At 35.7% G+C, this 25,623-nt stretch overlaps 1 protein-coding gene across 6 annotated transcripts in view; it reads right to left on the bottom strand.

The window, feature by feature from the left end:
• Positions 1-25,623, bottom strand: part of Col4a5 (collagen type IV alpha 5 chain) — a 193,293-nt gene that overhangs the window by 16,711 nt on the left and 150,959 nt on the right. For 2 of the 6 annotated variants that reach the window (XM_038316567.2, XM_038316572.2), the window contains exons 37-43: positions 19,053-19,179; positions 11,564-11,644; positions 10,193-10,291; positions 9,099-9,149; positions 7,694-7,879; positions 6,005-6,013; positions 1,272-1,280 (exon numbers count right to left, since the gene is read on the bottom strand). In XM_038316567.2, coding sequence (XP_038172495.1) covers positions 1,272-1,280; positions 6,005-6,013; positions 7,694-7,879; positions 9,099-9,149; positions 10,193-10,291; positions 11,564-11,644; positions 19,053-19,179 — 562 coding nt within the window. The remainder of the gene's footprint in view (positions 1-1,271; positions 1,281-6,004; positions 6,014-7,693; positions 7,880-9,098; positions 9,150-10,192; positions 10,292-11,563; positions 11,645-19,052; positions 19,180-25,623) is intronic. The other 4 variants (XM_038316571.2, XM_038316569.2, XM_038316568.2 and 1 more) reach the window with 4 other exon arrangements.

The following is a 25,623-nucleotide window of genomic DNA, read 5'->3' as shown; positions in this document are numbered from 1 at the left end:
ACAATGCTGGGTTCAAATCCAGCTCCATCAGTTATTAGCTCTTTGACCTTAACAAGATTATTAACCCTTTCAGCTTCAATTTCTTCTATGAAATAGAAACAAAAAATAGCCTTAGCTTTCACCTGATATTGGGAAAGATTAAATGAAATAGCAGGTAAAAATTACTTAGTTCAGTGCCTATCAAATAGTAAGAACCACCAAATGTTGATCTTTATGTAGTTGTAATTACTATTACATTATTAGTAGTAAAATCAAAGAGAAGAATGAATCTTACAAGTTTTTTTTTAACATTTTAAGGATTTTTAGGTGATTTCATAATGCGTCATTTATGTGACTATGACAAAGAGGAAGCAAGTTCATGATAAAACAGTAATTAATTTTCACATTTAGAAAACTTAAATCACACAATTACCTTATCTTGGCATGCAGACACTACAATCACAAAAGTGCCTTTGCCCCATTCTAAAGAAAGGTTTGGGGGATACTTTGTATTTAGAAAAGAAAACCACATCTGCTTAGCTCAAATACAGTAAAATAAGGTTTTCAAAACCAACATGGTAATTTGTCCAATTTAGACTAGAAGTCTGGTGGAAAATTGGGCTGTTAAGTAAAAACTAAATGAGCTCTGACAACCTAATGACAACGATGAGTAAAACTTTCAGATGGGAAAACTGAACAGCTGACTGCCACCTTTCTCTGGAGTTTCTAGCAGGACTGAATCATTTGATGAAGAGGCACTACTCTCTTCTCAACTAAAAGAAAATACCAGGAATTTTATGTCATTTCTGACCTGGCACTTGTACTGTCTCCAAAAATTAAGTTAATGATATAGTAAGGACATAGGAATTTAATTTTAACTGTAACAATAGCTTCCTTCCTTGAACACACAACTCAGGGCAATTCTGAGCAAAAAGAATTTATAAGAACATAAAGTCCATATGCAGGTCTTGGAAATTATGTAGATGCTCGCTTAAATAAATATCTTGCAGTTTACAGTGTGAATGTGTTTGCATATCTAATGAAAATTCACCATTTATTTACATAAAAGAATCTATTACAAACAATGGAATCACAAAGATCTGATATTCCAAATTCAACAGTAAATACGTCATATTACCTTCTCCAAAATGCCAAGACCTAATAGGGTAGTATTTAAGGATAACATCACTTTTCAATGATTTCTAAATTACAGCAATAAAGTGCGTTTCTCTTATCACATATATAAAGTATTTATAAAAAAAAAGAGATAACTGACCAGTGAAGAGTCTAACCTTGGAAACCTGGGAAGATCAGAGTTCACCAAAGCCCAAAGATCGATGTTAGCAGTGTCAGACATCAAACAGTACAAAATAAGATTATGAGTTAGAAGTGATTCACATTACGGAACAAGTTAAACAACAATCCCCTTTGTCAGCATTTCTTATACCTACATCCCAATCAATATGCAAACAGACCCATTCAGAAATAGAGAGAACAAAATCTTTTTCACATAGAGCTTATTCTTGAGGATAAGCTGTTGGCCACTAATTTAATGGGGGGGGGGGCTCTATTTAAGAGACTATGTTAACATTACTATACTACTATGCACTTCTAAAAGTTAAGCCTCTGAAAACATTCAAGTTGGCAAGATAGTACCATTTCACCAAGAGCCTTCATTTTTTCCCCTTTAACAAAGAGGTAACTGTGAATAAATATTTAGACATATCTTAGTTCTGCCATCCTTTAATAAAAACGTGAAATGAAAACTTATTTGGATGTTCAGAGTGACTCAATATGATAACAGTTAACTTTCAAAACATGACAGGCAAAAATATGATTATAAAGCTCACTTGAGACTCAGTGGAAAAATAAAAACCAGGGAACACCATTGTTAACTGTACTTTTGTCTTATTCAAATACCTTTTCAGAAATTCACATTTTAACTTTTTTTTATAATAAATCAAGAGGCTTTCTTCTATAAATTAGTATTTGTAATAAGTACTTAAGCATAAAAAGCCACTGAACATAAAAACAAATATCTGAATTTTCCAACGATATAAGACTATTAGTGAAGGGGTACTTAAAGATATTATAGCATGCAATATCCCACCCCAAGCCATTTAAAGTATGACAACAACTTTAAAAAGTTATTACTTAATGCACACATTATCAGACTATTCACCATTTAAAGGGAGATCATTACATAAAAATAGTAAAGTCTACAAAAGCACACTCTTTGGTTAGTGTTAATTGACTATGAACACAGTTTCTTTTTTCTTAGAGTTCTTGCTATGATTTATAAAAATTGAATATTAGAGAGAATAAATTGTGCTATCCCACTGAGTCCCAGGTGTTAAAAGACCTTGGAACTTCCTCTTGACTCTGCTATTTAGTTACAAAATGACTCTGGACAGTTCAGTCTCCGAATGTAACAAGAGTGTTGCAAACACTATCCTCCCTTACAGGTTTACATAAGAATCAAAGTCAATTTTGAAATATAGAACTACTGTTTGACATGCGCAAGATGTTAAAAGAAAACAATGATGATTAAAACCATAACTTTAAAATCATTTGAGAATTTGAAATTTAGAAAAATGCATTTCTATTTATTTAAATAGTCTCCAAACAACATACAACAAATTAACCAATGACTTATAGTCTGGTTGTCCAAATACCTAAATTAGAATTGCTACTTAGTATAATTCAAAGTAAAGATATTTTATATGCGTATTTAATATAGAAGGACTTGATAATAAGAATACTCAGAAAGATATCTTATTGATATAAGACATCTTAATAGTTCATCAGCACAGGGATCTTTGGACCACATCATAGCAAAACTTCTAAGACTTTATTTTCTAAAAGGCTACATTTTAATGAGTCATATGCCAAGTCAATTTTATGTATGAGTCCTCAATCCACTATTCTTCAAATCACTTAATTAAATTTAGCTGAAAAAGAAACCATACATAAAACCATAGTCTTATATATAAGGTGGTGATTGCTGATGTTAAATTATAGAGTCAACTAGCATGTTTTAATTTTAATGTCCACTTAAAGTTGCTTTCTTTGCCTATTGTAAACATCACAAAGGCCAGATTTCAATAACTACAATTTGAACATGTTTAACAAATGGGAAGTTGTTAAATTGGTTTTTAAAGCAGTGTGGTTATTTTTCTCTTTCTTCTTAAGTATATTCTAGTGTTTCAGAAAAAAAATCCTAGCTAGTAGTCCAATATGTGATCAAAGCAGCAGAATTCTAAGCAAGTTAAATGAGTCAAAATTGCTTCAAAATACCTCCTAATTTTGTTAAATCACACTCAGTGTCTTTTTTAATTTTTAATTGATTTTTATTGAGCTCTACATTTTTTCTCTGCTCCCCTCCCTGTCTCTCCCCTCCTTCTTCAGTCCTCCCCAAGGTCCCAATTTTGTCTTGTTGACCATGTCCTTTGCTTTCATTGCGATGTTCAAAACAAAACAAACAAACAAAAGTCACAACAAGCTAAATAAGACTAAAAGGAAAAAATGTCTTGCCATCTTCCATCTGTAAAAAAATCCTAGTAAAACAGGACAAAAAGGCAGCCCACAGAATGGGAAAAGATCTTCACCAACCCCACATCACACAGAGATCTAAACTCTAAAATATATAAAGAACTCAAGAAGTTGGTCATCAAAAGAAAAAATAATCCAATAAAAATGGGTACAGACCTAAACAGAAAACTTTCAACAGAGGAATCTAAAATAGCTGAAAGACACTTAATGAAATGTTCAACATCGTTAGCCATCAGAAAAAAAATGCAAATCAAAACAACTCTGAGATTCCATCTTACATCTGTAAGAATGACCAAGATAAAAAACACTAATGACAACTCATGCTGGAGAGGTTGTGGGGTAAAGGGAACACTTCTACATTGCTGGTGGGAATGCAAGCTGGTACAACCCCTTTGGATGCCAGTGCGATGATTTCTCAGAAAATTAGGAAACAACCTTCCTCAAGACCCAGCAATACCACTTTTGGGTATATATCCAAAGGATGCTCAATCGTGCCACAAAGACATGTGCTCAACTGTGTTCATAACAGCATTGTTTGTCATAGCCCAAGCCTGGAAACGACATAAATGCCCCCCGACCAAAGAATGGATAAGGAAAATGTGGTACTTTTATGCAATGGAGTACTACACAACAGAAAAAAATAATGACATCTTGAAATTTGTGGGCAAATGGATGGATCTAAAAAACGTCATATTGAGTGAGGTAACCCAGACCCAGAAAGACAAATATATGTACTCACTCATAAGTGGCTTTTAGATATAAAGCAAAGTAAAAACATCCTACAATTTACAATTTCAGAGAACCTAGACAACAAAGAGGATCCTAAGAGAGACATACATAGATCTAATCTGCATGGGAAGTAGAAAAAGACAAGATCTCCTAAGTAAATTGGGAGTGTGGGCATCATGGGAGAGGGTAGAGGGGAGGGGAGAGGAAGAAAGAGGAGCGGAGAAAAATATATAGCTCAATAAAAACAATAAAACATTCCTAGTAAATAAATTCTTTTACATAAAATATTTTGTGCATGTGTGTCTATGTATGAACAAACGTACGTATGCATGTGTTGGTATGGGAAAATCAAATTTACATAGAGATTCATGGCTTCCCCCACAAACTGAATTTTTAGTTCATTTGAAGAAAAAGGGACTGACTCCCCATTCTCAAAAGCCAGACATCAGGATGATACTTTATCTCCACTTCACTTCCTTTCTAAAAATGAGAAAATGATGGTTTAATTTTTTTAAAAAATAATAAATACATTGAGATATTCATGGTTATTTTTTCATTCCAGGGTAGGTACACATTACCGAAAAAAAAAAAAAAACTAGAAATTCAGTTTTTTTTTCCCCCATTGCGTGGCTTTTGGTAATTTTTCTTTACTGTATTTTTGTTTGTTTGCTTTTGGGTTTGTTTTTTGTCTGCTTGTTTGCTTTGAGACCGGGTTTCTCTGTGTAGCTCTGGCTGTCCTGGAACTCACATTGTAGACCAGGTTGGCCTTGAACTCACGGAGATCTGCCTGTATCTGCCTTCCAAGTGCTGGGATTAAAGGCATGCACCACAATGTCCAGCTATCTTTGACGAATTTGTTTGCATACTGAGCGGTGAACATGCATATTATTGTGAGCCTTTACTCTGTGCTGATGGGATTGAGGTTTTTATTTATGCGTATCACTTCTTCACAGCAGTGCAATTTAAGATATGTGACAAAGAATTGAAAAGATGGGTCAGTGATTAAGAGCACACATTGCTCTTGCAGAGGAGCCAAGTTCAGTTCTCAATACCCATATTAGGCAGCTCACAACTTTTTATAAATTCAGCTCCAGGGGAGTTATATGCCTCTGGCCTTAGTGGGCACCTGCATTCATGTGCACATTGCCACACATGAATACCCAAATGTGTTCATAAGCCAAAATAAAAACAAATATTTAGAAATATGTGACAAGCCAAAATGTGAAGCTGTTTGAAACCTTATAAAAGTCTTTCTCTGTGTGTGTGTTTAGGCAATCAAGGATTATATTATCTGCATGAGATGATAATCCACATTATTTTTAAAATGCCTTTTTGAATAAGTTTAGCTTCATTGAGTTAAAAGTTTATAAGGAAAGAATAAAAAATATAGTCTACAAAAAGAAAAGCATTTTTGAAAAAAATCAGTACTATAAAATTTCAATTAAAATGACACAGATGTATGAATTTTGAAGCATTTAATTTAGCTCATTTTCCTAATTAGATAATGTGGAGCCATTCCTAGAGAAATACTTGGTACCACAATTTCCTGACAACTTAGGTCCAAGCCGCCATTTAAAAATTGAATTGGCATATGTTCTTAAAATCTATTTAAAAACTTAAAAACATTAGGTATAAATACAAAGTCACATACATGTATATATACACATACATAATATATGTACAAAAATACATAGGTAAAATTTCCCAATCCATGCAGTTACTACTTTGGAGTTAAGGAGCTAACCTGGAGGACCTGGGTAGGGACGGAAGTTCACCAAGGCCCAGTGTCATCATTAACAAAAAGAAAAATATCAAAACTGTTAGAAACATCAAGAAACTAAAGCATTATACTAAATACTTTCAAGTTAAAGTTGAATTTAATAATAGAACACTCTGAAAGTCCATATTCATGCATCTCATATAAACCAAATTATCTCCATTTAGTATTAATGCTAAAGTGAAAATTGTATGTTGTACACACACTATAGTTTAAAAGTTCAAAAATGATGTTCATTATTACAAGCTAGGCTCAACATTCAATTCTAAGAGAAACTGGTTTAAAAATTTATTTTGGATCTGTAGTTCATAAATAAATCAAGAAATCATTCATTAGATATGCATTCTTCTGAATACTTTGATTGTTCTTTCAAAATAGCTATTGAAAAAGCATGTTTCTGACGACTGCTTTTCTGTTATTATTTTAAAGGAATGTCCATCAGAGAGCTCCATTCCTAGTAACAAATAACCACAGTGCTAATTAGAATGGAAAAGGACAATAGTTTGGTTTATTTGAATTATGACATACAAACAAAGCAAGATACTGGCTTCAGTTAAATTGCATGCAAGACAGTTAATGTGGCTGAGAATTTTTTTGCTGGCTTTCTTTACTAGTAAACAAAGGGAAAGCAACACCGTCTAGGAACAGTCAAGCCAGCTCACAGTAAATCTGACTTTGAAAACGGTGCTCTGAATCCGTACATAATGTTTAATTCATGTTTTTGGGGGGGGCACATGTTAGTGAAATCAAGTCCAACTAACTCACAATTTTATTGTAATTTAAATGTAATTTTTCATTTTAAGGTACACTTTAAAAAAAGAATTAAGAACTTTCAAACACCAAAAGGACAATTGCTTGATTTCTTTCTATCTCAAATCTCTCTTCTTTTTTTTAAAAAAAAAAGATGGCCAAATTTTCAGTTACTAGAAAAAAGTGAATATAAAAGTCCCTCAAATCTCTAAATAACCTATCGCCAGCAATTGGTCTCAGCAGCGTTAACCTGGGGTGAAAATGAACATTTCCCAATTAGTAGAATGGAAGGACATAGCACAGACACGAAATGAAACTGTGAACCGTGGATGCAAGATGGGTTGATTAAAGAGTGAGCAGAGGAAAGGCGAGGTATAGAATGAGGTATGAAGAGATTATCAGTCAAACTGATCATGCTGTGATGCTGAAGATAAATTTGATTGCCTAGTTCCTAGAGATCAAGTTTTCTATTGTGCCTTGTGATATCTGCTGATCATGTGACAGAACCATAGCAACAGCTTCTGGTATGGAACACAAGCATGTATTTGGTGATCACTAGAATGATTTCTGTGATGACATGCTGAGAATCTTACATTAAAGAATGCAGATTGCATTTTGATGCCAGGTTATTAATATACTTATATCATTAATAACAGTACTAGCATAACCACCATTTTTGCTTTTTTCATTCATGTTGTTTTGTTGTACTTGAATTTTGAGTAAATAATATATGCATTACTGAAAAGAACATGTATATTAGAATGAGCTAGGTATGAAACAAGCTCTTTTCTTATAAGGAGTTCTCATGTGACAAATTCTAAAACTCTAAAAGCAGAATAACCTGCCAGCAAAATGAACTACACAAACTGGTAAACAGACCATTTTCTGTATCACACATGATCATACCTGGTCTCCCAGGAGGGCCTTGAGGCCCAGGGTTTCCTTTTGGACCTTCCAAAGCCGGACCAGGAGAACCAGGAGGACCCGGGGGACCTGGCATACCAGGGAATCCCTGAAAGCCTGGTTCACCCTTTGGACCTGGAAGACCAGGATTTCCTGGAATGCCAGGTGATCCTCCATCACCCTTTTGACCTGTAGAAATAAAATTAGGGATATAGTAAACAATATTGAATGCTGAATTATTAGATGGTCTTTAAGTCATATATTTGATAAGCTAATGAAATTCACTAGGGTGATTTTATTTCAAACATATGCAAAATATATTCTCTTTATTAAAACCATGTACCTGTCACCAGAAGTACTTATTAGCAATGCAGAAATAATGCCAGCATCCTAAAAGGTATCCTTTGTATTAGGACATAGAACAATGATCACATGATCATTAGTTATGAGCAAAATAAGGTAGACAGACTATAAAAAGGATTAAGTGTCTTCAAGAATTGGTTCAAGATGGATACAAAAACTGTTAAACGCTTTGAATATAATTTTGAGAGTAATGAAATTCAATGGCTGCTATTATATTCAGACCATGATATTAAAGGTTTATAATCACAATCTAGACAATCTGCTCTTGACATTTTATTATAAAACACTAATACTTAAGAGCCATAAAACAGTAGCAAATTAAAGCAATACTTTTCATGGAAAGAATACTAAAATTTCTAGGAGATATAATTTTAGTTTGAAAAAAGCTTTTATGAATATCAACATACAAATCTGCAGTTATTCAAATTTATGTTAACTATTTAGTGCTTATTATAAGATTACATTTGGAGAAAAAAGACAGATATGTATCCAAACATACCTATTCCCTCCCCCACCTCAGATCTTGCCATGTAGAAATAATGCCAGATCAGGCTGGCTGGAAATCTGGATATTCAAGGGTGGAATACAACATATGATCCTCTTGCCTCAGCCTCAGTATATAGGCCACCATGCTTAGCTCTTAGGTCAGTTTTCAAGAAACATTTCTATTATTGGTACATATTTCTATGGAAATGTCTTATATGTTACTTCGATAATGTTTTTACAGAGAGAAAAAGTGGGTTTCTGAATAAATGAAAGCTTCTAAATTTCCTACAATTTTCATCTTTTTTTTCTATATTATGTCCTCGGCATTTATGACAGGAATGAAAGGCTATCTATTGAATTTTCCATAAGGGTGTTATTTTGTTAACACAACACTTTATATTAAGTAGCATTGAGAAATATCATAAAGGTAAATTGAGCATTAGGTTTTTTTAATATTCAGATGCATTTTATAATAGTAAATGGTAGAGATAGAAAAATAAATGGACTGGGGAATATTTTCATTTTACAGGTAGATATTACTTGTTTTGTTAAGGTTTACCAGAAAGTCCTGGGAGTCCAGGAGGTCCTGGGATTCCAAAGCCTGGTTGACCTGTTAGGGTACAAAATAGAAACAATTTCAAATAGGTAATTGATTGTTGAGGTTTCTAATATGTGTTATGTATATCAAACATGCTTAAGATTAATTTTTTTAATTTCCTCTCTCCTGATCCCCTTTCTCTCACTCTCTTCCTTTTCTTCTTTCCTTCCCACCCCTTCTTTCCTTGTGCTACAGACAGAACCAAGGGGCTGCAGGTTAGAAACCACTGAGTTATATGCTTAGCCCCAGAAGACTGACTTCTAACCTAGAACAATTCTAATGTAAGAAAATAATAGAGTTTCAGCTCAGCAGTTACGAGAACTTGTTGCTCTTGCATTGGTACTGAATTTGGTTCTCTCAATCCACGCAACAGCGGTTCACAACCATCTGTAACTCCTAGGGGACTTAGCACCTTCTTCTGGCCTCTGAGGACAGAAAGGCATGCACCTGGTACATACACATATATGCAGGCAAAGGACTCATACAATACAAAAACAGACAAACATTTTTGGACACGGGTATAAGCTTACTCTTTAAGTTATCACTCTATATCGTCACTTGATATTTGCCAGTTGCACTATAAAGGAAAAACCACAGAGCTGGCAAGATGGCTCAGGAGGTAAAAGCACTTCCCACCAAGACTGATGACCTGAAGTCAATCCCCTGGCATTTTGAAAAAAGGAAAACCATATACACGCACACTCTACTTCTGGTGACTGTCAGACATACTTTGTATACTTAGATAAAAATACATAAATAAAGTACAGACTGAACAAAGAAAGAGAAATTTAAAAATTTCTGGGTCAGTTCTTGCTGGAAAAGCAAATGGACAATATTTAAAACTTTTTTTTTTCTTTAGGGAAAAGCAACCTGTTCAACAAACATGACCTAGTATCTTCAGGATGCCAAGGAAGAAGCTAATTTGGAAGGGGGAAATGTGTGGTGCCTTAGAAGATAACAAGGAAGACAGAGTTTTCCCATAGCTATGAAAGGACTGATCAGAGCAGACCAGGAGAAAATTAGAAAATTAGAAAAAAAATGAAAAGCTATAATACCTGGTTCTCCCTTCTGTCCTGCTGGTCCAGGAATGCCATCTTGACCTGGCTTCCCTTTTTCACCAGGAGGTCCTGGAGGCCCAGGACGCCCTCCACCACCTAAAGAATAGCACACCAGATTATATTGACCCTTTTAGCTTCCTTCCACATCCTTCCCCATCTTCATATTAAAGTGCCAAACAATTCTCTCTAAAAACTAACAAAGTAGAGCCAGGTGAGGTGGTGCACGCACACCTTTAATCCCAGCCCTGGGGAGAGAGAGGCAGGAGGATCTCTATGAGTATGGGGTCAGCTTGGTCTACAAAGCGAGTTCCAGAACAGTAAGGGCTACCTGGAGAGAGCCTGTCTGGAAAAAAAAAACAAACAAAAAGTAACAAAGTGAGCTGGAGAGATGGCTCAGCTGTTAAGAGAGCTTGCTGTTCTTCCGGAGGACTTGAGTTTTAGTCTTAACACCCAAGCCAAGTGGCTCACGACCACCTGTAATTACAGCTCCAGCGGCGTGACATCTGTAGTCTCATGAGCACATACATTCACAATGCACACTCACATAATCAAGAAAAAAAACAAGATATTAAAGTGCTTCTGAATTACTTCTTAAAATCATGAAATCTTTTTTTTTTTTTTCAGGACAAGGTTTCTCTGTGTAGCCCTAGCTGTCTTGGAACTAGCTCTGTAGACCATGTTGGCCTCGAACTCACAGAAATCTGCCTTCCTCTGTCTCTCAAGTTCCGGGATTAAAGGCATGCATCACGACTGCCTTGCCTAAATCATGAAATCTTCCAGAATAAAAAATAAACAAAGAAAGGTAATGATGACCATAAGGAATGATCTAATAACTCATTATCTAAAATACTTTTATGATTTTAATATTACTTCAGAATATTCAAGAGAAAATGTGTGCTTCATAGGCATAGGGAAGACAAGGGATTTACTTTAAAAGTCATTAAGTAAAAATATTACTAGAACTTACCCCTCTAGAGAGAATTACTCTCCTTGAAAAATGTGAGGGTAAGCAATAATGCCTATACTAGAGATATAGTTTTGTTTTGTTTTTGGAGGCAAGTTTTTTTTTGTGTGTGTAGCTTTGGTAGTTCCTGTCCAAGAACTAGCTCTTGTAGACCTGCCTGGCCTCGAACTCAGAGATCTGCCTGCCTCTGCTTCCTGAGTGCTGGGATTAGAGGTGTGCGCCACCACCGCCCAGCTCAATTTGGCATTTTTTAAATGAGAAGTTATTTGTTCAGTTATGCAATGCTAAGCAGATGAGCACCACATTTCTTTTTCTTGGAAATGCTCACAGCAGAACAAGATTTGACCTCCCCACACTGACTATGAAAAATCTTAGTCTTAAAGAATGCCATCTTTCATACTTACCTACAGGACCAGGTTCTCCTGGAAGGCCAGGGTTACCAGGAGGACCACTCATACCTTTTGGTCCAGGAAGCCCCGGGGTTCCTAGAATAAAAAGCTTAGTTTAACAATTAACAAAATAAACACATTGCTTCATGAGCTATAAATTAAGCTTAAATTTAGAGTACTAGCATTGAAATCATAAAGACCAAAATGAATCCAAATGATGTTGATGATTGCTGGACAATTTTCAATTAATTTGACAGGAGTCAATATTATTATATATTCATAAATATAAAGCTAACTAAAGATATATTTACTGGTAATAAAATTTTAACACTTCATTCAGTACTTGCTTTTAAATCCAGTCATCTGTTGTTGGGCATGATTTTGTTGTCAGGTTTCAGGTATAATTAACAAAGTAACTAGGGACATTTCACAAAGCTTTTTTTGTAGACATATGTCTTTATCTTGTGTAAATGGTAAAGAGTGGAATTTCTGGGTCAGAGTGAGATTTGTTTTGTGCATTAGTAAAGCACACTGAAAAGCAATTTTAGACATAGAACAGCAGTTTATGAGAAAGTCAGTTGTTCCAGATCTACGTCAATCTATGTTGTAATATCAGTTATTAGAAAAACCAATCCCAGTGTTAACCATGTGATTTTAATGCATTTACTTCAATGGTTAATGACATTGGTTATCTTTTCATGTGCTAACTGGCCATCAGTATGTATTATTTTGTGAAATTGCCACTTCAAAGTTTTCCTGGTTTTTAAAATTTGGATTATACTTCTTCCTATTAATTAATAGGAGTTATTTATGCCAGATTTCAGGCTGTCCAATATGCCAATAGTTTTAAATCTGTAGCTTTCCTGCTTATTTTTCTAAGGGTCTTCCTTGATGAATAAAGTTTTAAATTTTGCTTAAATTAAATGTATCAATTATCTTCATTTGAAGTTATTGTTTTTGTACTTTTTATAATTTTATTTATTTATTTTACATCCTGGCTACAGTTTCCCGCCCTCCTCTTCTCTCAGTCCTTCCCCCACCTTCCCTCTGTTCCCACCCCCCAACCCACGCCTGCCTCCTTCGTTTCTGTTTAGGAAAGGGCAGGTCTCCTATGCGTATCAACAGAACATGGCATATCAAGTTACAATAAGACTAAACACCTCCTAACGGGCAAGGCGACCCAGTATGAGGAACAGGTTCCCAAAAGCCAGTAAAAGGGTCAGAGACAGCCCCTGTTCCAACTGTTAGGAGTCCTACAACAGAACCAAGCTCATAACTGTAACACATATGCAGAGTACCTAGGTCAGTTCCATGCAGGCTCCCCTGGTTGTTGGTTCACACTCTGCGAGCTCTTATGAGCCCCAGTTAGCTGATTTGTGAGAGCTTTCCATGGTGTCCTTACCATTCTGGCTCCTACAATCCTTTCTCCCCCTCTTATGCAGGATTTCCCAAACTCTGCTTAATGTTCGGCTGTGGATCTCTGCATCTGTTTCTATCAGTTGCTGGATGGAGCCTCTCTGATGACAATTGGGCTAGGCCAATCTGGTCACAGGAGATGAGTAGTTCATGCTATGTATCCACTATTGCTAGGAGTCTTAGCTGGGGTCAGCCTTGTAGATTCCTGGGAGATTCCCTTGCACTACGTTTTTACCTGACCCAGGAATGGCCCCCTTTCCAGTAGTCTCTTTCATTACCCTCCCATTCTACCCCAATCTAATTGCTCATGTTCCCGTCCCCACACACCCTCAGTACACTGAAAAAAATCTCTTCTATTTCCCCTTTCCTGGGAGATCTGGGCATCCCTCACGAACATTCCTTGTTCCCTGCTCTCTCTGGATTGTAGCGTAGTTATTCTTTATTCAATAGCTAATATCCACTTACGGATGAATACATACCATCATGGAGGGCCAGAGAGATGGCTCAGCCATTTAAGGCTAGGCTCACAGCCCAAACACCAAGTGACTTTTAGCTAAGAGCCTTTACTTTCCCTACTGAACTTATTTGGAACCTTTATTCAGGTCATTTTATTGCACACATGTGTCTTTTTCTATGTTTTATGTTTTCTTACATGACTATACTTATTAATCCTTATGCAAGTAAGTACTGTACCACCTTAATTACTGCCTCCCTTGAGATCAGGAAGTGCAAGCCCACCAACCAAGTTTTTTCAATGCAGGTTTTTCTTTTTCAGTATTATTTCAAATATGCCATGCCCTTTCCATTTCAGAATTAATTTCTTAACTTTTTTCTTTTTGGACTTATTTTATTTATGTATATAACTATTTTGCCTGCATATATGTGTACCACATGTATAGCAATTGCCCTTGGGGTTCAGAAAAGGTTGTCCAATGCCCTGGACTTGGATTTACAGATGGTTGTGAACCGATGTGCGGGTTCTGTAATTTGCCTGGGGTCTGCTACAAGAGAAAACGGTGCTCTTAACCCCTAAGCCAATGCCCTTATGTTTTTGAAAAATTGTTTGTGTTATGAACTGGAATCATTTTGAATTGATGGACCACTCTGGTGTCAACTAACATTTAAAAATTAAAAAAATTTAGTTTCTACTCTGTTAGTTTGCTATTATGTACTACACACACACACACAAATATATATATATATATATATATATATATTTATGTTACCCTAATTAGCTATTTAGATTTCCTTACAGAAAGTTCTATTGTTTTCAAGAAACAGATATTAAAAATATTTTTTTTAAATTCTGATAAAGTCTAAAACACTCATCAATGTAAGATAAAGTTGACTCTTAGGTAATTGAATACCCTGCTAGAATAGTCAACACTTTTTGTTGTTGTTGTTGTTGTTGTGTTTGTTTGTTTGTTTGTTTTGAGACAGGGTTTCTCTGTGTAACTCTGGCCTGGCTGTCCTGGAGCTTACTCAGTCTGTATATCAGGCTGGCCTTGAACTCACAGAGATCTGCCTGCTTCTGCCTCCTGAGTGCTTGGATTAAAGGCATGTGCCACCACCACCCAGCGAATTTTTGGCATTTTACCAAGAAATTTAGAAGAATCTGGAATCTCTCTCTCTCACACACACACACACACACACACACACACACACACACACACGGGGAGAGAGAGAGAGAGAGAGAGAGAGAGAGAGAGGCAGATACAGAGACAGACATACAGACATAAAAAATAAATGTAAATAAACATAAACAACAAAACCTCTACAACCAGTGAGACAATATTGAATAACCTATTACTACTATAAACGCACTCCAAAAAGTGAGGAAGAAATTCTGAAAGAACTACATGAAGAGTAAATAGCTGAAACTTCTGCAAGTTCTTCCAAAATAACAATCTTATTGATTGAGGAATAACAGAAAAGAGAGAGAGAGAGAGAGAGAGAGAGAGAGAGAGAGAGAGAGAGAGAGAGAGAGAGAGAGAGAGAGAGAGAGAGAAATACAATGACAACCCACCATGAGAGAATGGAAGGAATCAGTGATAGCGGGTGGAGAGATGGTTGAGTGGTTAACATGGAACAGTGCTCATCCAGATGACCAGAATTCAGTTCCTATTACTCACCTAAGCACAGAAGCTCCCAGCCTCACAACAACCTGTAACTCTAGTTCTAGAGATAGGAAGCCCTGTTTTGTCTTCCTTGGCACCTGATGCACAATCACAATATACCTACAAACACGCACACACCTCAAAAACATATCTTTAAAAATGGCACTGGAAATGGAAATGTATCCAGAAAAAAGCAGGGTATAGCATACAGGGGAGATGATTTAAAAACAATGATTTATTATCAGGACACATATTCAAATAAAAATAGTAGAAAAAACTCAGTGATGAAGGGGGAAAATGTCAAAGATTTCTAGCTGCTAGGAATGTGGCTGAGTGTACAGTGTTTCCTAAGCATGCCAAAGCCCTAGGATTCAAACTCTAGAACCTTACCCCCACTGAGTTAATTTTTTCTTACAATGAAGGCAAAGTAAAGGCATTGTCAGGTAAATGTGAGATAATTTGTCTCCAGCAGTCACTTCATAATAAATGATATTTGAAAGTACATCAGGCTCTAGGAAATAATACCAAATGAAACTGTGATATTAAACAATGTGGAAATATCAAATTGAAAATACATAGGTACATGGAAAAGTCAGTTCTCCTTACTGCAATAAATTATTTAGAGTTTAATAGACAGCTTAAAACACAGATAAAATTAGAGAAAACTCTCAGTGGTAGAACACTTGCCTAACATGCAGAAATTCTTGTGTTCTGTCACTCCAATTAAAAAGTGATAATAGCAATTAATTATAAGATTAATCATGCACATAAAAATTAAATCCATAAAGACTGTCACAAAGACCCTTGTAAATGATATATTACATATGAAATGGTATGATGTTGCTTTAGTATGTGAAAATAAAAGTGTTGGAATGTCTAGAACAGTCATTTAAAATAGTGTAGAGAGGTAGGGATTAAAAGTCAACAAAAGAGAAAAAACTGAATAGGAAGTAAAGTACTAGCTAACTTTTAGCGATTAATAAAATAGAATGAATTACTAGTATAGTGACTTGAATGTGAATTTCCTTCGTAGGCTCTGGCACCACTAACTTGATCCCCAGTTAGTGGTATTGTTTGGGGAGGTTTAGAAGGTGTGGTACCTGTGTATGCATGGTCCTTCTGGTGCCTATAGTTTCTTGAGAAGAATTTGGGGTAGACTCATGGAATATATTCCAAGTCATGGCATAATGTACTAAAGGAAAGTTCCAGTGTATTTCAAAACTGAGATAAGCTACAACCTCATTTTGTGTTTACAGGGGAAAATACATACATACATACATACATACATACAACATACATACATACATACATACATACATTGCAAATTAGGTCAGTATGATAAATAACCAGGCCAGCTCAAGAATTACAGTTATATTTTAATGGTTAAAAGGGGGAAACTCATGCTACAAGAGTGGAAGGTCCAATGTTTTGTCTGTCCAGCAGGCACCGAGCAGAGAGGGAGCACGCCTGTGTCCTCCCAGTTTTTCTACCTGTAGCCACACCCTAACTAGATGCGATTGGTTGATAGAGTTTTCCCCATCATACATACATACACACACACTACAAAAGGTTGTAGTCTCTCTCTCTCTCTCCCTATATATATATATATATATATATATGTGTGTGTGTGTGTGTGTGTGTGTGTGTGTGTGTGTGTGTGTGTGTGTGTGTTCTTTCTCTCTGTCTATCTGTCTGACTGTCTGTCTGTGTATCTAGTCTTTCTTCTTCATATTACTGAATTCACATCTTCCTGTTCTGGTCATATACACTATTGATAACTCAGTTTTGAGTTTTAAACAATTATTTGGTAGTTTTAGCATTTTTTATTTATGGCTCGTTAAATTATAACTCCTTCAGTATTTGATAAAAGTATGAACATCTTGAAAAAATCCTCAGACCTTTAAAAGGCCCATTGTAGAGTTAGCAAGTAACAGGGCTTCAGTTCTTTTCACATGAAAAGACCTAAAAGTCATTTTTAAATTAGTACATTAAAAATTCTGTAGAAGGATTCCTGTTATGAAATGAATCCATAACCTTTTCTCCCTTATTAAGTCTAGAGGGGAAGATCACAAATAAGCCGCTGCTGAAGCTTTGGTTTTTCTCACATTTTCAAAATAGTCTCTCAACAATCCATTTTGAAAAGCCCTGGATCTTCAAACATAAAATCAAAGTTACACTAAACTTCCTCTTTAAAGTAGCTCAACCAACCCACTGCACACATTTTATGACAAACATTTAAAGATTCATGCTACATGAAAAATGTACAGTTCCAAACTAATTTAACATTCCACATAACTAATACAGAGGGGAGGAGGCTTTAAGCTCAATGCCTGCACAAATTTTAACTGTTTAAGAGAAATCAGAGCATATTTCCATCAAAGATATATAAAGGAATATTAAATTCATTTTCAATAATAGTTTTAAATCATAAATACCAAATAGTCCGTCAACTAGAGAATGCATAATTGATTGTGAAACAAATTTTCAGTTATTACACAGCAATGACAAGAAATAACTGACATGTGCGACGTGATTAGTGAATCTTAGACATAATGATTAATCAAAGAAATCATGCACAATGATATAAATACAGTGGTTCTCAACCTGTGGGTCGTGACCCCCTCCCAGAGTTACATATCAGATATCCTGTATATCAGATATTTGATGGAGGAAGGGTCATCTGTCTATGTGTTACTTTCATTGGTTAATAAAAAAACTGCCTTGGCCCTTTAATAGGACAAAAAATTAGGTAGGCGGAGTAGACAGAACAAAATTGTGGGAGAAAGAAAGCTGAGTCAGGGAGACGCTTCAGGCAGTTGCCATAGGCAGTCGCCATAGCTCTCCTCTCCAAGATGGACGCAGGTTAAGATCTCTCCTGGTAAGCCACCACCTTGTGGTGCTACACAGATTACTAAATATGGGTTAAAGGAAGATGTGAGAATTAGCCAATAAGCGGCTGAAACTAATGGGTCAAGCAGTGTTTAAAAGAATACAGTTTACGTGTAATTATTTCGGGTGTAAAGCTAGCTGGGTGGCGGGACGCAGCCCTGCCACTCCATCCACAGATATTTATATGGCAATTCATAACAATAGCAAAATTACAGTTATGAAGTAGCAAGAAAATAATTTTATGGTAGGGGTCACCACAACATGAGGAAACATAAGGAAGGTGGAGAAGCACTTGATACATAAAGTGATTCCGCTTATGTGAATTTCAGTAACGTGCAAAATTAACCGATGGTGCTAGAAGTGATGACAATAGTTATCGCAGGATGAAGTGTTGGGAGGGTGAAGAGTGGTGTGGGTACACGGAAATAACATTTTGATTTTGGTTTGTGGTGGATTCATAGGTATATACACTGGTAGAAACTCTTCCAGAGACAGGAATGCTTCCATTAAAGGTCAAGAAAACATAACCAAAGGCTCATCTATAACACTGTGAAATCCAGAAGCCAAACTCAAAATTACACAGAAGCATGAAATGACAAATCCAATCACCTAGGCCAGGCTATCTGCTGGACTATAGTGCTACATCTCTTTGCTTGACTCAGTTCTCGTCATCTGAATGAACAGCGTAATTGTCCTCCCAACAGCTACCAGCTGTGCGTCTGTGTCCACTGTTCTAAAAGAATCAGCAGCAGGCCAGAGCCTGGCAGAGAATATTATCACCTGCAAAACTACTAAAGCCTCGGAATTGATTTTTGGCTAGCAGTCAAAGATTGAAAAATGCTCCACCAAACAAGTGTCTCTGCCCACAGGCTATTGTCCTGCTGAGTCATGAGCACTCTTTCTCTTCTACTCAATTTATACAGAAAGACAGGTGGGCAGAGAAAGGTAAAGTTCTACTTGGAGACTGTGTTGCTAACCAGTACAGGATGCAAGTCTGGAAAATAAGAAGTTGCTTACAATACTAGTTAGGGTGGAAAAGAAAGGAAAGGGAGAAGGAACACACTAAGGAAAAGAACACCTACCTGGGAATCCAGGCAGGCCTGGCTGCCCTTTCGCTCCAGGGCTTCCTGGTAATCCAGGCAGGCCAATATCTCCCACAGAACCTTTGATACCTGGGTTTCCTGGATATCCAGGCAGACCGGGTTCACCCTGAAAACATGAATGAAAAGACAAAACTCAAGTCTCTTTGTGACGCTGATCGTATATCAATGAAATATTATTTATAGGGTTTTTACTATATGCCAGAAACTCTGCTAAGTGCTTTCTCCAAATTGCTTCCCTTAACAATCACAACAGTCTGGTAAGTTACATCTGTCATTCCCATTGATACGTGTAAAGAGCAAATCTCAGTCAGAGAAGTCAGGAGCCTAAGGGCTTTAGTGAGTGGCAGAATTAAGATTTGAACTGAGATCTGTCAGACTCCAGAGCTCATGCTATTCCTGTGCTACATCGATGTATCAATCTCATTAATCCTGACCAATCCTATTAGAAAGGCAACATCATCTGCATGCCATAGTGATACAGCTAGCAAGTGGTGCAATATGAATCTTAACTTCAGAACTTGCGATTGTCATCCTTAATAATTTAATCAATTCATAGTTTATATTAAGTCAATAGCTACACTAGGTTCTAATGAAAAATGGTTGATTTTTATCTTACCATGAACAATCTACCAATTCTTCAGTGACTATCTAATAGTCTGTTTCTTTCATGACATTATTCTTGACAAGTAGCGTACACAGCCCATGGGGCTGCATGCAGCCAAAGAGAGCTATGAATGTGGCACAACACAAATTTTTAAAAAAATTCATAAACATTATAAAACCTTTGCATCGTTTGAGAACTTCATTGTGCACTACTTGACCATGACCTTTATACATGACAATTTCATGTCACAATATGAAAAGATTGGACACACGTGTGCTAACAGGATAGGGTCATATTCTTTTATGACTAACAATTTTGTATACGCAAACTTTAACTCTTGAATTTTATTCAAAGTATCATTGTGGCCATAGGCATTGTACATATTGTTATTTTCCTCAATGAATTATTTACATTATATTTCTTTCAATACATTCTTAGAAAAATTCCTATCCACTTTAATAGTTTTAAAACTTTTCCCCAATACTTATGAAAACAGTGTACAATAATTCTAACAGTCTCCCATGGTACTCATTCTCCGCTCATGGGGAACATGACCTCTTTAACAGCATGGTCGTGCTCAATATCACCTACAGAATGTCTTCTTCTTATGCTTGCCTGTGTGAATAAGACTTGCTGTTTAAGTATTGTGTATTTCTATATCATGCTATTAGGTTTAAAAATAGTGTCCCACTTCCTTACATTTTTTTCTCAATAGTTAAGAATCTTGGGCTGAGGATGTATGCATTTTTTTCTGACCCCTTATGAATCAAACACGTAGCCCATTTGGGGGCACATAATGGGTATCTCATAACAACTTTACTTGAATTGATCCCATATTAGATGCTTATGCAGATAAACTAGGTAAGTACCTAGTTTCATCCTAGCCTGGTCTTCATTATTTATGAATGAATTAAATTTATATTACAAAATAAAACATAGAAAGAAATTAATATTCTGTTATGGGCAAACCTGAGGAACCCAGCACATTTCTGATTATTTATGATAAATAATGTTAAATTCCACAAATGATACCAATCTCTAAGCTGTATTACCTCTGTCCTTCAATACAGTTTTTATTAATCTCATGGCAAGTTAATTTTAAATATTTTATAAGGACTTCTGAAATGAATTACAATTTAATGGCTTAAGTTTTATTTAACATTTTATTATTCAAACATTTACAGAGGGAAACTATGGGTTTCAGAAAAGACAAGCCCTAAAGAGGAGAGAATTTAGACAAATCTTTTGATTCAGACAAATCAAAAGATCAGACCAGGAATCTCATGCATTACCATACGAATGCAAAATTCAAGTCTGTTTGGACTTTTAGCAAAGCTAGGAGTGACTTGAATACAGGGAAGTTTTAAATATTTGCATTTATTCTATACTCAACTTTGATAAGATTCTTGAAAATGAAGCATACCAAACCAAAATTGATGGAGGACTCTCATTGGTTAATAAAGAAACTGCCTTGGCTTTTTGATAGGGCAGGATTTAGATAGGTGGAGTAGACAGAACAGAATGCTGGGAAAAAGGGAAGTGAGGCAACCACCTCAAGTAGTCGCCATGACTGCTCCTGAGATGGATGCAGGCTAGAATCTTCCTGGTAAGCCACCCCTCGTGGTGCTACACAGAGTACTAAAATTGGGTTAATCAAGATGTGAGAATTAGACAATAAGAGGCTGGAACTAATGGGCCAGGCAGTGTTTAAATGAATACAGTTTGTGTGTTGTTATTTCGGGGCATAAGCTAGGCGTCCGTGAGCAGGGTGGGATGAAAATCAGGCCTGTCCATCACTCCCTACTACACAAAATGAGCCAAATTTAGACCTGAGCAACTATCTTGCAAACATAGTACATTTTTTCTTTTTAACAAGACTGATACTAGAATTGATTATAAGGTCACTGTGTTGTATCACATACACTAGAAACTCCATTTAGTATCTGTTCTGTTGCTAAAATTCAAATTGGCAAGCTAAGTATGTTGGTTATAGTCAGTCTTTACTATATCTTAACAATATTAGCATCTTATCTTCCATGCTACAACCTATGACCTGCAAAATATATTTACAGTTTGTCTTATTTTATAAACTGCATCAAAGTTAATGGAAAAGTTAATCTTTGCCTTCTTGCTTGAAACTGTAAAATTGAAGAAGCAATGCTACTGGGAAAAAATAAAAACAGTGAGTTGAAAACGTTTGATTGGATAGGACAAACCCCAGATTTTGCTGAGTAGCAACATTAAACATAAAATGGCAGCCCATCAGCTGGAAGTTGTAGACCTTATCTGATGATGCATTTTATAACCCTATCTACACATGGGGATGAAGGGTACTACAAAGAAATGATCTAGTTCTACCTTAGAAAAAGAAAGTTAACTAAACAGACATTTAAAAACAGGGCTTTTATGCTATCCAACATGTACACTTGTAGTTATATAACCAAAGAAAACAAAATCACTTTGTCAAAAAGACACCTTCACTCCTATGCTTACTGTAGCACTGTTCAAAATAGCCAGGATGTAGAACCTATTTAGAGTCCTACAAAGACAAATGGGTAAAGAAAATGTGGTTCACTAGACAAATAGTATGCTCCAAAACTGCATAAAATTATGTTACTTATGACTATGTGGATGGACCCAGGGCACCTTATGCTCAGTGAAAAAAAGCAGAGAAAGATAAGTACTTCACAGAGCAGTTAGGAGTAAAATGCTGGTTACCAGAGATTATAGAAAATAAACAGAAGAGGGCTGGAGAGATGGCTCAGAGGTTAAGAGCACTGGCTGCTCTTCCAGAGGTCATGAGTTTAATTCCTGGCAACCACATGGTGGCTCATAACCATCTATAATGAGATCTGGTTCCCTCTTCAGGCCTGAAGACACACATTACAGAACACTGTACATAAGTTAATAAATAAGTAAATAAATATTTTTAAAAAGTTATAAAAAAGAGAGAAAATAAAAGAGAAAAGCAGTGGGTTTAGTTAACAAAGTATGATTTTATCAGAGATAGATAAAATATATTTACATATTTCACACCATGGCCTTGTTAATATAATAAATAATAAAGTTCTATGTTTCTCAAAAAGAGCTAAAACTAACCAGGAATTTAACATTGCTTTCTGGACCCAGTAGGGCAGTTGTCCACATAAACTTTAGCATTTGGGACATTATGTGCAAGATCTGTACAAGACTAAGCCAGACAAAATCCCAGCGAGGAGTGTGGGCAGTGAGCATGACATCCCACCCTATGCAAATGAGCTATTGGCAATTCATGGCCTCTGGGAGAGGGAGAATCAGCTTTCTTTAGTGATGCAGCACCCCGAGACTCTGTTATATGGCACTTTGTCCATAAACAAAAAGCACACTAACTAAACTCAGTATTAATTTTTAAATAACAGATGAAATTGACAGGAAATAGTGGAGTGAATTTAATAAAAAATATATGCATAGATGAAATTCTTAAACAATAAAAGGCACAGAAATTTAAGGGGAGCTATCTACCCAATGTATAAAGAAATTAATGCACCTCTTAAATACACACGAATAGAATTATCAATCAAAAGATAAAACAAAATAACAAGTGGTTGAACAGTATGTTTGGCAAACTTTAGATATTATTAATGCAAAATTTGTACATATTAAATACATACATGTTGATGAGTTTGGATAAAAAGATGTAACTCTAATCCAAACCATGTTATCTCCAATATTTTCATTCTCCTCCTTCTCGTGTATGTGTGTGCATTGTGTGTGTGTGTGTGTGTGTGTGTGTGTGTGTGTGTGTGTGTGAACAACATGGTTAAAAGAGCTGGTGTAGTGATGCATGCTTATAATTCCAGCAGTGGGAGAGCTAAGGAAATAAACTACAGAGTTCAAGGCCACCCTGGGCCACGTGGTGAGTTTCAGGAAAGTCTGAGCTACAAAGTAAAAATGCATATAAAAAAACAAACCAAAACAAAAATCAACCCAACAAACAAACAAAATCTGCATAGCATATAATGTTAACTGAATTTTCTGAACATTTTCAGATGAATGGTAATGGCAACCACATGTACTGTATTATATACCACAGATTGCTGGAACTTACTTATGCTTCAATGAAGTCTGAGCACACTGAAAAATACTGATGTTTTATCAAAATAAGTGAGAAAGATTATATAATTAGTTCTTCAGGTTTCCTATGTATCTAGCTCTCTCAACTAGGAAATATCAAGTTAATAGGGAAAAGTAATAAATAATAGTGCAAGGCTGCTTGGCCAGGCCAAACAGGACCACAAAGGGTTTAATACATATATGTGAAAGGTGATCAACACAGCAAAAACATGGCTTTATACTTAAGATGATGAATTCAATATTATCTTTTATTAATTAAGAAAAGATTATTAAGAATATTGCTCCAAATACCAGGCTAGCACAGACAAAAGTAGCTCAAATTGTCACAAAAACATCAAAGAAAATGTGACTTATAGCATCAAACTATGTCATATTATTGCTGCATTATATGTAGGTCTACAATTATTTTAAATATCTTCAAAACCAAGTGCAAAAAAACAAATATCCATTTGTTCATCAAATATAAGGATTCTAGAACTTAAAGCATCCAGAAATTAAGAAATTACCTTCAAGACAAGTGAAAACATTATGTTTATAGGTAGAAATCTTGTATTAAATTTCCCACAACAGAGTACAAAGTATTTATGTATAACTTATTGAAATCATTTACATATCACAAAAGCCAGTCAGTTCGGTGTTCTTAGTACATTCACAGAGTTAGACAACCATCATCAAAATCCAATCTTAGAAAATGTAATCTTCCACGCACAAAACCCACCTGCACTCATTAACAGTCATTCCACATTCCTTTTCCCACCCCCGGGCTCCAACTACACTTCATTCACCTGTTTATGCCAGTTCGCCTATTCTGGACATTTTATATCAATAAAATCATGTATTATGGTATCTTGGGTCTGGCTTATTGTACTTAGGGTTAATTTTGGAAAATCATCTAGGTTATATCAGTGCTTTCTTCCTATTAATTATCATATCCTATCCTACTGTATGGATAAAGCATGATTTGTTTAGCCATTCATCCACCGATAGACATTTTGATTTGTTCCAAACTCTTATCATTTAAGTAATGATGCTGTGAGCATTCGCATACAAGTACTAGTTTCTGTGAAGAGATCCACACTCACTTCTTTTGGGTGTATACATAGAAGTGAGACTGCCAGGTAATATGACAGCTATAACTTTTTGAGGCATCATGAAATGTTTTTTCATTGCAGCTGTATCATTTTACTTTCCCACCAGCAACATGTAAGGCTTCCAGTTTCATTACATCCTTTCCAACCTTCTTGGAAGTGGCTACTTTACTGGGTGGGAAGTGTTATCTCACCGCAATATAAATCTGAATTAATATGACTGATGTGATGACTATCTTTCACTATTATTATTAATAAGATATGTGTCATCATGCTTAGTTAATGCTGAAGATGAAATCCAGGCATTCACAAGTGTTAGGGAAGTATTCTACCAACTAAGCTGTATCTCAAGGCCCTGTCTGATAGTTTTTAATGGAATCTGCCTAATGGATACAAAGTATTATCCCATTGTGTAATTGATTTGCATTTCTGTATTGACTAGTGATGTGGAATGCCTTTTCATGTATTTACTGGCTATTTGTATATGAGTTTTAGAGAAAGGTTTATTCAAGGCTGTTGCTTATTTTTGAATTGGACTGTTAGGGCTTTCTAATAAAATTTCTGTCATCTTCATTCTTGTGCATATGGTTATCTTACTGAAGTATACTTATAAGCCACATATAAAAGAAGCTAAAAATGATCTTGCTTTAAGAACACCATAGATAACTCCCAATTCAAACCGTTTGCTGATACATTCAATTATAAATTCAGACATAGTTTATAGGGGTGGTTTTCACTCTACTAT

The sequence above is a fragment of the Arvicola amphibius genome, chromosome X (assembly GCF_903992535.2).
Source record: "Arvicola amphibius chromosome X, mArvAmp1.2, whole genome shotgun sequence".
Classification (NCBI taxonomy): Eukaryota; Metazoa; Chordata; class Mammalia; order Rodentia; family Cricetidae; genus Arvicola; species Arvicola amphibius.
Note: the sequence above shows the minus strand (reverse complement) of the source record. Positions and strands in the feature narration are given on the sequence as shown.